Below are 14538 nucleotides of genomic sequence, written 5' to 3'. Positions count from 1 at the left end.
TACTAATGGAACAATTCACCTGTTCATCTAATGCGGGCATAGACTGCATAGTAATCTTAAACTGATCTTCACTTGATGGACACAATACAGGTGAAACTGTGCCCTTGCTCAAATCCCCAATTGTAGACTGCCTTTCATCATCAATCATTGCAGTGAGCGGTCGGGTAGAGCAATCAGCATGGACTTGAGCGAGGTGAGTAAGATGAGTAGCAGTACTTAAGGAGCTCACAGTTTCATCCGAAACGCTCCGGACTAAAACATCTGATATCGGCAATTCAATATAAGATGTACGACCCTTACACACAAGGGAATCAATTTTGGGTGATGTGAGAACATTCCCAAGTACCTCATTGCATCGGCCACTCCGCAGGCCATTAGCCATGATTTTATAAACAGAGATAGGCTGTAATGAAATGTAGAATTTCCAATCCCCCTTTTTCAAATGTTTACCTTTCCTAACCACACAATGATAAATGTTAGGCTACAGGAACCACTTATTTTCTCATATCAACCTAGTAAGTTTTGAGCAGAAGCATAGATTTACAATTAATTCAACCCAGCCTCGCCATCGAACAGCCAACAGTACTTAGCTGTACTTCGCAGGTGCGCAGCGCGAGTGCGCTGGCCTGTGTGATTTTAAAAGAGCCGGAAAGGCGTCACAGGGCAGGGGGGCAGAGCCACCATGCAAGACACACCTTAAAGTACAGACAAAAGAAAGGAATTGTGAGCGAAACACTTCGTGTTACACAATCAGGTGAGAGCGCACAGTAACGTAATAGACTTCCGTGTAAATATATATGGAAGCACACAGTCACCTCCTACTCCCTTTGTCAAAGGCCAGGCAGGCCGGGAGTCACTGCAAAAGACATCCTCCGGTGCGAAATTGAAACAAAAGCACCCGATCCGCTCCGAAGACCGTAAAAGCAAAAGTGAAGTTGAAAGGCTCAGCGTTCCGCCCAGAGTCCAGTAGCAGTTAGTGCAGCCGATACAGCCAACAGTACTTAGCTGTACTTGCATGGACATACTTGGGGAGGCGAGAAAGCCTAACACCAGATACTGCTACTCCAGTAAATGGAAGCGTTTTGTTATCTGGTGCAATTCCAAGGGCATCAATCCTATTGACTGCTTTCCTACTCACATTGTATTGTACCCGACTCACCTACTAGAATCAGGCCTGGTTTTTAATTCCCTGAAGGTTCACTTGGCTGCTATCTCAGCTAATAGTACATCACAACATAAGGTGTTGTGCTGGAAAATACCAGTTATTAAGGCGTGTATGGAAGGGATTAAAAGGATTTATCCCCCTAACCCAGCTCCCGGAAGGGACCTAAATGTGGTATTGACTAGACTTATGGGGTCTCCTTTTGAGGCTATGCATAAGGCAAGTCTCAAAGATCTTACCTATAAGACAGCCTTCCTAGTGGCTATCAATTCTATAAGGAGAGTTAGTGAACTACAGGCCCTTTCAGTTTTAGACCCTTTCGTTACAGTTCAAAGATATAGTGGTTCTGCCCACTCACCCTCAATTTGCGCCTACATTTATTTCCAAGTTCCATGTGAACCAATCCATACAACTGCCTACTTTCTTCCAGAATCCCACTAACGTGGTCGAAAGAAGCCTACACACATTAGATGTGCACAGGGCTGTCATGTTTTACCTGGAAAGAACTATACCACTGAGAAAAACAAACCAATTGTTCGTTTCAGTGGTAGCTGGTAGAGAAGGGGATCCTGTCTCTAAATCCGCCATCTCAAGGTGGATTGTTAAATGCATCACACTCTTTTACAGTCTTGCTAAGAGAGAACTGCCCTTCAAGCCTAGAGCACATTCTACTCGAGGCACTGGGGCTTCCATAGCTTTCATTGCAAATGTTCCCCTAGAGTCCATTTGCAAAGAGGCAACCTGGAGTTCTGTACACACCTTTACAAAACACTATTGCCTAGACACTCATTCTAGGTCTGATTCTCAGATGGGACAAGCAGTGTTAAGACATCTTTTCACTACTGTTCCTTCTCACAACCCACCTCCAACTCCGGGTACTGCTAGCTAGTCTATGCACAGCATGTGATTCTAGGCAGATTAACGAGCATCAGAAGACCTGCATTACTCAACGTAATAGCATTTCTGATGATTGTATCTGCTTAGATTCACATGCGCCCACCCTTCCTCCCTGCTCGGGTAGAAGGAACATAGGCGTCTTACTACTGTCTCTTTTATGTACTCTCACAATAGTCATTGGGCTCCCTCATGGCTGAAAAAATACAATCGGAGGGACCTCGACACGTGAGGGATTTTGGGTACACTGCACATCACGTTAGGCATAGTGTTACAGGCACACCCATCTAGACGTCCCCTTTAGATTCTCGAAAGACAAGATGCAATAATCTGCGGTTACCACTGGATGACTATATGCACAGCATGTGAATCTAAGCAGATACAATCATCAGAAATGCTATTACGATGAGTAATGCATGTCATAAAACCATCTTCCCCAGGGCGCGGACCCTGACTTCATCCTTGTGATGGCCCGCAGGACTTCCTCTACCCTTATAGGGTTCTCAAGGCCTTCCACCTTTTCCTTGGGTAGCCTTGGGAGGGGTAACCTTCTCAGGAATTTGTCTGTGTGTCTCCTCCCCGTTCCATTCCGCGGTGGAGTACTGTAGTAGTACTTTACAAATTTGCTGCTGATGCTTTTAGTGTCGTAGACACACTTGCCTTCCTCAGTCTTAACCCCTATGATCCTCCTCTTTTTCTGCTCCCTCAGTCTCCAGGCTAAGATCCTATCCACCCTATCGCCCTTCTCGTGATAGTTCTGCTTCAGGAACAGTAGTTTTTATTTCAGTGTCCTGAGTCAGGATGGCCTTCAATTGTGTCTTATATTGTCGGAGCACCTTTACTTCTGCGGGAGAGCTAAAGAGGATATGATCAGTAGGATTAGAACGCTAGGGGTACCTAGCGCTTGATGAGCTCACCGTAAAAGGAACACACCCCACAGGGGGAGTAAGCCAGACAAGAATCTGAGGGCTGGGAGAACAAGCTACGTCCTCAGTGATCAGTTTAGGGAACAGAAACAGTTGGCTCAGTGAAGGGATGTGCAAGGAAACACTAATGTTTGTTTGACAGGGGAGGGAGGAGGTAGGGGGAAGGGTGGATGTTTACATTGAGAACATGTACAGATTCAATGTGACATGTAAAACATTTTTCTCTAATAAAAGGGTTAAGTTTAGGGGGGGGGCGTGGCTTGGCACACCATCCAGAACATGGCCTCCTGAGTGCCTCTGGCACTGCAGGGTGGAGAAGGAGAAGCCTTCTTCAGTTTGCCTTTGTCTTTCGCCTCATCCCTCTGTATTTTCAAATCCAGGAGGGCTGTCTCGGTGTCATGTCTGGACCGGAATCCGGATTGTCTGAGGCCAAGTAAATTATTGTCCTCCAGGTGTTTCTGGATTTGCAGGTATGCAACTCTGTCCAGAATTTTTAGAAGGAAGGGGACGGTTGTGATTGGCCTATAATTTGTTGGAATGTTAGGGTCTAAGTTATTTTTTTTTTTAAGAGGGGCATGTCCCAAGCCTCCTTGAGGTTATTGGGGACAAGGCTGGCCTTGAAAGAGGAGTTTATCACTGCGCCTATGAAACGAGACAGTTCTTTGGCGCCTTCCTTGATGATGGGAGCCGGGCACGTATCTTCTTGACATCTTGAGGGCTTTAGACCTCTAATGATGTCCTCCACTTCCTTAGGAGTGACTGGGAAGAATGTAAACGGCGGGCACTGAGGGAGTTGATGCATAGGAGAGTGTTTGGAGGAGGAACTGCTCGAGGGGCTGTTCTTTTTGGCTTCTATTTTGCTTTGGAGAGAAGCTATTTTGTTCGCTAGGGCTTGTTTTTGTATTTTGGCACACCAGGCCGCATCCTTTATGCAGTCCTCTGATGGCGGAGCTGGGGATGCTGAAGAGCTCCTTAGTCCTTGATTTAGCGTTAAGGATTCTGTTAGAGATTTCTTTTTTTAGTGGTGAGAATGGCAGTTTTGTAGGAGGCGGCTGCTGTAGTGAACAGTGCCTTGTTGTGAGTAGTGGGTGATTTATGCCAGGTAGATTCCGCCACTCTTTTTTTTTTTTTTATTCCTCAGGATATTTAGTTCTGGTGTGAACCAGTTAAGGTGGGCAATTGGTTTAGCCTTTTTTGGTTTGAGTGGCGGGATAGTGTTCAGGGCTGACTCCAAAGTATTGTTAAAGGTCGACGAGGTTGGTGGGATCTAGGTTATTGTACTTAGTATCGTCCAAGATGTTAATGATTAGAGGGCATATTTTGGGCAGTGTTATGTTTCGGGAGTTCCTAGAAAGAGATGGAGGGGCGATGATAGGACTCAGGGGTGTGGTCCCCTGGATGGCAAAGGATATGTAGTGGTGACCTGGCAATGGGTTCATTCTGAAGTATTCTAATGGAGCAATTGAGGTTGGACAGCCAATTTAGCGTACGCCCCTTGACGTGTGTGGGCACCATGATTCAGTGTTTAAAGCCGAGCTGGGAGATGGAATTTTCGAGAGCTTGTGCATTGGTGTCATTGGGGTCCTGGAACCCAAGGTTAAGAACTCCAAGAAATATGATTTGAGAGCCTAGTTTTACATTGGATGTTAATAGGCCTGTGATGTCTTCTTCGAAGGAGGAGATGGGGCCTGGAAGGCGGTAGACGAGATTTAGGAGGATGCTTTGGGTGGCTGTTAGCGGGAATTTAACTGATAGTTCAGCAGATGGTAGGCTGGTGAGGGTGGTATCTCGAAGGCCCAGGTGGGTTTTTGCTAGAAGGGCAAGACCTCCTCCTCTGCCTGAGTTTCTGTCAGCTCTGGTAATCGTGTAACCCTCTGGGAGGGATAGGAAAAGTGCAGGGCCTGCCGCCTGATGAAGCCCGGTTTCTGTGATGGCGAGAAAATCCAAGCCATTTTCGGAGATGAGGTCTGCGATATGAGGTGCATGGGCAACTAGGGACTGTGCATTGATCAGTGCACCTTTAATGGTGGGTGGCATTGCTACGGGGAGTGGACCACACAGGCTTGGTGAGACAATAGGTGATGGTTGCATAGTAAGGGCGGCGACGGGAGTTGGAAGATTAAGTATATCTGTAGGTACTGCCGAGTGAGTGGTAGGAAAGCACTTTTTGCATTTGGAGGTAGGGATTTGGGAGTGCAATCTAGTATGTGTCGTATGGATGAGGAATCAAGATCGTAGACTCTTGTTCCTGATATTCACGGGGCACGATATCAACGGTGTGGGGGGTGTCGTGAAGCGTTGGATCCATTCTGTGGGACTGAGTAGGTTTGTGGAGGTGTCCCTGTGGTAGGAGTCGGTGATAGGTGTATAGTTCTTTTCAGCCTGGAGTGGCGGGAGGAAGTTGGTAGAAGAAATGGAGTGGAATAGGGGGAGAATAGAGGCCATGGTGAGGGGTGACTCTATGGAAGGCTGTCAGGAGGGCAAGGCAGTGTGTCTTGGTAGTCGCAGCTGAGAGTGCACCGATGGGGGGCCTTACCGACACCCTGGTAAGCCTAAGGTGGTGCTCTGAGTTGGGCAGCCGTACTGAGAGCAAAGAGGCAGGTGTGGAGTCCTACAGAGCTTAGTGCATTGGCCTATGCACGTGTACAGACCCTAAAGGCTAAACAAGGAACAGATTGTTAGGAAAGAGGCCTGGTATCCTTATGTTATAGCGCAATGTCCAGGCTAGCTAGGCATGGTACAATACGCAGGTGAGTTAACACGGTGTAGTAAAGGGGCTGGATAAGGTGCCCAGGCTAGGACAGGCTAATGGATGCATAGGCAAGCTAGGCACAACACAGCCCAATGCACAGGTAAATCAACAGGTATAATGTGGGTCAACAAAGTGTAAAGCCGGGCTGGGTAAAAGTAGCAAGTAGGTGTGTACAGACTATTAAAGTGCATAGGCAGGCTAGGCACAATTCACAGGTAAATCAACGGGTATAATGCAGATCAACATAGTATAATGCTAGGACTAGATAAGAGTAGCATTGTGTATAGGCTAGGTCAGAATAATACACTTCACAAAACAGCTAAGGTAACACAACGCGCAGGCAAATTGGTATAATTGATTTGCGGGATATCTCGGTGGAACACAATGCGCAAAGGAGAGATTAGTGAAAAGGCATGGGCAAGCTGAGCACAGCGCGCAAGTAACTCATCCGAATGAAATACAGATAATCATAGTAAAATGCCAGTGCTGGATAAAGGTAGCTTAGTGTATGGGCCAAATCATCTCAAATGAGTCACAGACCAATTAACACAGTACAATGCGCAGGCAGATTAGTATAATATGGTACAGGCTATGTAATGGTACATGTGAAATTGCGATTGAAGTCCTATGGCAGTAGGATGTGAAATAATGCAGACAGACAGGCAAAACAATGCGCAAGCGTGATATATTATTCAGGCAAGGTCATAGTCGGAGTGCTGTGAAAGCGGTCGGTGGTGAAGCGACAGTTGCAAGGTTCAGTTGTTATTAGGGGGATGGCGTTGAAGTGTGAACTGGGATATGGGTGCATTCGGCAGCGCAGGGCAGAGTTACCGATGCAGGTTTAAGGCATGTGGGAACGAGCCTAAGCGGTGGTGGAGCGGGGATAGTCATCATGGATTACACCCATTGAGGTCAATGGTAGTGAGAGTAGAATAGGACTCACCCACAGTTTTGCCGTTAGCCGTTGCGCCCTGGGGCGAACAGGCCCTTTTTCCTTGGCCTTATTCAGAAGGCCAGCTTCTGTCTGCCGGCGGTAGTGGTTGGCTAAACTAGAGGCTCAGTTGCTTAGCAACTATGTGCAGCCTTTTTTTTGGGGCTGCGTTGCGCCGGCCATTTTGGCGTCAGGTGGGAGATTCAGACAATGAGGAAATTGATATGAAAAACAACGTACATCTGCGCGGCGAGTGTCCCTTCGCTCCGGATCAGCAGAGGAGCTGAATTTTGTAGTACTGCAGCATCAGATGGGGTTGTGGACGCTGTAGGTGGGGTCGGATTAACCTCACCACGTGGAAAGCAGTTTTCTGGTATTGGTGGTCTTCTCTCTCTTCCTCACTTCCCCAGATCCATGTACTGATATTGGAGTCGATCCTAGATTAGGAATCCATTTGCAGATCAAATGACTTAACCTCTCGTTAATGTTCTTTCTGATGGAGGTTCCTCCCACAGATACCATATCACCCTCCAAACTTGCCCTTCTTGGTGGTTAGCTAGTACACCTTGTAGGTACTGTGGTCCCTCAGCGACGAGTGCTAGAGAAAAGACAAGAATTGAGGTCATGGGTCGCAGTGCATTGATATATACTGGCCCTGAAGTGGAGCCGCACTGCCCCCCACTCCTCCTGGTGTCAGAAAGGTTTCTATAGATCTACTCTGGAGATGGAATATCATAGATGGGGAATTTGTGGGAGTAACATCCATCAGAATGAACATGACGGAACGGTAAGTAATCCTTTCTTTCAGTATATCAAATACTTGTGTGTATTTAGGAACAACATCCCCTATAAATATAATCCTTCACCTGTGCCAGTTGCAGTGTTCTGAGGTAAGTTAGCAATCCAGTCTCTTTTCTTCAATTTTAAAAGGATTTGAAAGCCTGCATTTACTTACTTATTTTTTACAGGAGGTGGACCAATTGCGTTTGGAAAGGTTGCAAATTGATGAGCAACTGCGTCAGATTGGTGCAAGTTCTCGGCCAACATCGAATCGACCAGATAAGGAAAAGGGGTATATGACAGACGATAGTACGACACAGGGACGAGGAAGTAGACCATACAACAGTAGAGGGCGGAGCAGACGGGGTCAAGGTTATGCTTCAGGTATGTAATAAAAATCCAGCTTCTTGTGTTGGATTCTGAAATGTCCTCTTAGCATAGCTTCTAGATTCCAGAAAGATATTTTGATTTGGACATTCACTCAGTGTAATGTTTCTAATAAAAAGAATAGCATGACCTACAATCATGTAACGTCAGAGCGTTATGTAATAAAAGGATTTGAGCCGGAGAGTATTTTACCAACACATACAAGAATTACTGTAGGTTTCATGGGAACAATCATCCTATTTCAGAATCAAAATAATGAAGATTCCACCCCCACACCCAATATTCACGAATCCTTATTGTTGGTCAACATTTCGAATATCACATTTCTCTAATCAATGATCTATAAATTCCAAAGTTCTTAGTTTAGCTGGACAAGTTCTGTCGTAGAAAGAAAAATGTATGTTATAAAATGTCGACCTCTGACCTGACATGAAGAAATGTTCTGCTGTTTTACTAATCAAACTAATGATAATGCTGCTACATTAGTTTAGGCAAGGCCAATAAAAACCCTGCAATGGTCCGGGTGGATTTGTCTCCATCTTGAGACTGTGAAACACTTGCATAAAATATGTCTTTCTGCTTGACGCACTCATAAGTGAGAATATTCCTAACTATGTCCACTTATAATTGCACCGCCTAATATTGCACCGCCTAATAATAACAGCTTTGTAGACGAAACCAGATAAGCAGTAGTACATCTTTCATAACAACCTTGTAGCCGCAGAATGGAGTGTAGGGTGACCCACACAAGACCAGGAGAAGCCAAAGAGTTAACATACTAGTTTGAATTTATCTAGATAAGCCGAGTACTCCTTAAGGTAGACTTCATGTGTAGAAGTCCACACCTTCTCATAGTTTTCAATGTGTTCAGAAGTGTCTAATAAGGATATGAAGGGGGAATACCGGAATGCACCGGATTATGAATTTAAATGTTCAATCGCTACGTCTTTCCGGGGTAAATATCTATTATTTATTTATTTATTTTTGGTTGGCTGTATATACAACCTTTCAAAAATGTAAAATTTACAACAAGAATAAACAATAAAAAGATTCATCAATTCAATCACAATCTTTTTTTTTTTTAAAAGAATAAGAGAAACTTAACCACACAAAATTTCAACATTCGACATTCCCTCCAACGTACGAAAACCTGACCACTTCAAAGCCCCACCATCATGCTGAACCTCAAAACAATAAGTATTAAAGACTTAGCGCCAAAAAGGTAGTTCGGCTGGAATTACAATATTACAATTAGGTCAATAAAAATTACAATAATACAGTATTGACAAATTGAACCAGTGCGATTTGTAAGGACATTCTCACATTGGATATGATGTAAGCCCAAATTTCCTCACAGGTTCGAGATGTAAAAAAATAACAGCATTTATTGAACAGTTGGTTCCGAATTGTACCGAGGGCAGGACACTCAACAACCGAATGGCACAATATCTATTATTTAAATTGTGAGGTAGAGAGTATGTCAGCCCAAGGTGTGGTATAGTCAACAATTTAAATCAAACGTTTAGCAAAAAATAGAAAATGATTTGTTTTAAGCCTTCTTATATTATTCAAAAAACATGTAAACATACACATTCATACGAGGTAATTAAGCAAATTCATATAGTACAGAGAAAACATACAACACAACTGATTTGTCCTGCATTTGCGATAATAGTATTCTAAAATAGTGACAGTGTAAGATCTAGATGGAATAGCTCTTTTCTATAGAGTCCTATTATGTCTATAGGGGTAAATATACATTTAAACCTCCTGTGGGTATAGATAGATTCTCCTTGTGTCTATAATATATTTATGTCATATAACATAGGTTTGAACGCAACATTTTTCTCTTCTTCCTTTTAATGGCGAACATTCATTAGGAGTTTAAATAAGTACGTCACTAGTATGGTGGAGACTTGAAGTGTACAGGAACTGCTGCAATTTGGGAGGGGCAAGTTCGGATTAGGATTTTGTGCTCAAAATCTGTGTCTAACGTAACTTTTTCTTTTCCTGTGATGCTATTAAAACATTTGTCAAGCCTACCTCTTCGTCATTTGAATCTTGTTTATGGATTTCTTTCCTCTACAGTTCCAAGACTTAATATAATCTCGAAATGGGCCCCAAATAGCCAAAATATCTTGCCGGGAGTCATTCAGAAAAAAGGTTATTTTTTCACAAATAGGCATTTCAACATTGGGGGCCAGTGACAGGCAATCGATAGTCTTGCAACTAAAATGATTGATGTGATTAAAAAGCTTTTATTAGTAGTCCGGGACAATCTTTCCCACAGCCTATTTACCAAAACTAATTTCTGGTGTTTTTGGCACAGAAAAACCAACTGTCTTTTACTGCCCCCTTCACGTCTTCTCCAGCAAAGTCCAGAATTATTCCTACTAAAGTGTTCTAATCGATTAGGTGTCAAGTACCATTGTGGCAGTATCTTGTAGCATTGTTTGACATGTGGGGTACTAAGAGATACCTTCTTGATTGCCTCCCAAATTAATTAGTAATTGATACATTTTGGATATATGGACACTAGTCTTTTAGGGAGAAAATAACATGTTTCAAATGGTTTAGCTGCCTTGCGCCTTCTACCTTCATTGGTGAGTGTAATATCCAAAGACTTATCTTTAAATATGCTGAACATTCAGGGTCCTTAAATCGAGAGTACAACACCATGCAAAGGATTTAAAAGACTGATTGTGAAAGAGATGCAATATATTTGTAGCTGCCTTGCTTCCATTTCTCAACCCCCTCAGTGATTTAAGCTAGTGTGAACTGAGGGTTTTAATGTATTGGCTTTGCAAGACCGCAGAAATATGTCAGATAGAATCTAAGTGTTACTGTAACTATCCCAGCCCACAGTATCAGATTTTGAGTGCAAGTTAGACAAAGTAAGGGGTGACCTGATTTACATAGATAAATCAAATTGTGGAAATGTTTGCCCAGAACTAGTTCCTCCAAGGTTTTCCAGATTTTACAGAATTCTGTTTCATCCAGTCACATCGCTCTACGTTGAGCTGCTTGATAACCATAAGCTATAGGAAGCCTAGACCTCCCTCTCTTCTAGTGCAGTTTAGCTTCTGTTTGGCAATCCTATGAAGAGAGCATTGCTAAAGAAAAATACATTAAGTCTTTATGCAAGGGGAGAAGAGTGTTCTCTGTAATCACAATCGACGGGCTCTAAAATATTCACCTTTATTGAAACAATCCTTCGAAACCAGGAAATAGCCACATTTTGCCAAGTATTAAAATCTTCTGTTATCTTACTTAAAACTGGGGTTTATGTTAGCTGTATATATATAAGATAATTGCCTAGTGACAAAAATGTCTACATTTTTCATTTTGGAATGTACCCATCAGAATGGAATACATTTCATTACTCTGTGAACCATCCCTGGTAGGTGCTGCACCATCAGGCACCCCACTTCCCCGCTTGAAGGCATGCGCAGCAGCCACATGCCCTGGGCTTTCTTTTTCTTTTTTTGGAGCATAATCCACCCTTTCTCGCCCCTCTCCCCTCCGTGCTCACCTCCCATATACCAGCGTCCCCGTTGCGGATTGGCCCAAAAATCCACCATGTGACCCAGAAGCCAGTATATCTTACAGCCCTCTGGGCAGCCGGCTAAGGCCTCAGGCAAAGGGTACTTTCCTGGCCACCTACCCACCCCTACTTGCCCGGTGTTCGCCCTGGTGCCCCAGCCCTGCCAGCTCAGTCTGCAGCTGCAATCAGGTAGGACACTACGTCACTGCTGTAGTGAACCTCGCTGTTGTATTCCACCATACTGAGTTTTTTTTCCACCACGCTGCATTTGTTCTCACAGGAATTTTATGTTGGGCTTGCATTCTTCAACCTCGTTATTTTGTTCCGTTACACTACTTTTTATTTCCACAGGGATTTTGTTGGTTTTGCATATGTGAATCTCACTTTTTTGTTCCACCGCGCTGCATTCATTTATTTATTTGAGCGTTTGTTAGGCGCCTATACAACAAAATGGTTTCCATGCGCCATTTGTTCCCCCTGGGATTTTTATGCTGGGTTTGCATGCTAGAACCTCGCTGTTACTTTGTTCCACCACACTGCATTCTGTTTCCACAGTGATTCTTGTGTTGGGTTTGCATTTTGAATCTCACTGTGTTCTTGTTTCACCGCACTGCACTTTGCTTCCACAGGTTATGTTCTGCAAGACTGTGTTGTATGTTGTAACTCTGCGTCCGCCTTGATTTACTGGTTCATCCAGCACTCCATCACAATTGAACATAGCTTTATCCGCTCCTGAGGTACAGCCACCCACTGCATACATCTTTAATAATGACGGCTCGACTTCACCCACCCAAACACACATCACCACTTCCAATAGAATGCAGCCGAGTCCCACAAAAAATGTTGTCCAGCTGTACACCTAATCAGTCCCCTTGACTCTCCTACTCTCCTGATAGTCTGTTACAGCAACCATCCTCTCATCTGATGTCCACGGGCTGCTATCAGGGACTTAGCCAACCCCTACCTACCTCTGTACTGCCTACATAGCACAACCGCTTTTTAGAATACTTCGCTCACATCCGAAGGGCGTTCATCCCCTCAGCACTTTGAGGCCATACTAATGGCAGTAGGCGCTATACAAATTCCATACAACATAACAAAACTTAACTTCCTCTGCTCATGTTTTGAAAATATTGATGTTAACGCACTTACTTTTATCTAAATGAACATTAAACCCTAAGACGCTTTGGAAATAAGTCAAAATGGACAGTAGAGACGAGATAAGAGTGAAGGTTTGTTAAGGCAACCACAATTTAATTACCGTAAAGTATTATTTGATGCTCTGTTCAATAGTGTATAATTCCAGAGAGGGAGTCAATTTGGCTACGTGACAGGGTCAACATCTTTTTCTGCATCTAGAGCTGTGAAAGCGGAAGGGCTACTAGGCCTCTGTGCTATAGTAACTAGATTTACACTTTCCCGATCGTTAGTTGCAGCCTGATGCCCTTTGATAAATCCAGATTGGCCCAATCCCCCTAATGTTGGTAAGATGTTTTCTATGCTGGTAGCTAAAGCTTTAGCATAAACTTTCTCATCAGTGTTTAGGAGAGCTATTAGTCACTAGTATCCGAAGACGGAAGGGTCTCATCCAGTTTGGGAACCACTGAGATTTTCGCTTTGCCCATACTTGGAGTATACCATCTAATATGATCTTGTTTAATGGCATATGAAGTGGGCCTAGGAAACCTTGGAGAAATGTTTTATAGAATGCAGCCGTTTACTCATTCGGATCATGCGTTTGCCCTCACCTCTTTCAGGGCGTTCAAAATTATTTCCTTCTTTATGGTTCTTTTCAGAAATTCCTTATTGGTGATTGCAAGCATAGGTAGTTTACACCTGGCCAGAGAGTCAAACTCCTGCACCTTTTGAATTCTGTATGTGTGGAATAATAGTCTGTGAAGTGTTCCACTATCTCTAGTTCTTTAGGAAGTTTGACACCTTTGAAAATATTGAGATTTGAAATGCAACTTACTGTCAATTTTAGTTTGCTGACCAATATCTCTCCTGCCTTTATTACCCCACCCTGGTCTAAGCGCTTCAATGAATAGTGCCCCTATTAGTATTCATCACATTGATCTGATTCCTTAACAATTGCAGTTGGCGAAAGACCGTCCTTGAACCAAAATACTGATATTGTATTCTAATGTGCATAGCTCTGACATAATTTGCTCATTTTTGGCAGTTTGCTTTCTCTATAAAAGTACATCTAACAGTAACCTTAAAAGCTTCCCATTGTGTCTGTATGCTACCTTTGGTGTTGGATTTGTTTTAAAAGAGTTAGATATGTCAGACTCAATTTCTTTTCTAAATACTGTGTTTCTCACCTGATAGGTTTAGCTTTTAGACTTTGGGACAATTATACAAGCTGGAGCATGATCTAAAAGTGTGATTTTGACGGATTTTCTTTTCCTAAGGAGAATTTCCCACATTATTTCATTCTAGGAGTGTGACGAATCCAGGTTGTTCTTCCCTTCTCCCCTAGGGGAGCCACCCCCTTTGAGACTAGGGAGGGGAGTGGGCTCAGCCAATCCCTCCCTAGGGGTTTGGACAAGCGGGACCTTACTGGGCGTGGCTCCCCTCCTGGGGACAAGGACTCCCATTCATGTAAGGAACCCCCTGTCCAGAATACATCCCTGTCTGTTAGGGAGAATTCTCATTTCTGTACTAATTCCCTTCAACCTTAGAGACCCCCAGCTCTTTTGCTGGACTTAATTTTAAACATGCAGTGAGTGAGACCTTTTACTCACTCTCCCATGTGTTTTGACTTGATTTGGATTATACATCTCTGTTTGTGGAGTCTGACAAACTCCATAGGCATCTGCTTTTTGTAAGGTGATACACAGCACCTTCGGTTCATTTTTTGTTAGGTTAAAATACCTTTTCTTGTGTGTACTAACGTTCCCAAGAATAGTAAAGTCAAATTGACTTTACTTACCTTTTATCTTTGTAGGTCCAGCACACCCCATCTTATGTGAAGTGCTTGGGGGTTAACTAGTAGCCCCTTATCCTGCTCTCATGTAACATGTTTTATGTTACCCTCACTACTATAAATGGCTGGTGGCAGTGGTTTAACTTTCCTACCATTGTGCTTTTCTACCACAGGTTGAATCCTCAGCTGCAGAATAGCAACCATGGCTGACATTTTTTTCAAAATGGCCCTGT

At 43.5% G+C, this 14538-nt stretch overlaps 1 protein-coding gene across 1 annotated transcript in view; it reads left to right on the top strand.

Moving 5' to 3' along the window:
* FMR1 (fragile X messenger ribonucleoprotein 1) overlaps window positions 1–14538 on the top strand; it is an 821120-nt gene that overhangs the window by 645656 nt on the left and 160926 nt on the right. Inside the window, exon 12 of the mRNA XM_069612766.1 lies at window positions 7634–7829. Within this exon, the coding sequence (XP_069468867.1) occupies window positions 7634–7829 (196 nt within the window). The remainder of the gene's footprint in view (window positions 1–7633; window positions 7830–14538) is intronic.

The sequence above is a fragment of the Ambystoma mexicanum genome, chromosome 5p (genome assembly GCF_040938575.1).
Source record: "Ambystoma mexicanum isolate Mex_15411 chromosome 5p, UKY_AmexF1_1, whole genome shotgun sequence".
Classification (NCBI taxonomy): domain Eukaryota; kingdom Metazoa; phylum Chordata; class Amphibia; order Caudata; family Ambystomatidae; genus Ambystoma; species Ambystoma mexicanum.
The sequence above is the reverse complement of the archived record's forward strand: the minus strand, read 5'-3'. Positions and strand labels throughout refer to the sequence as shown.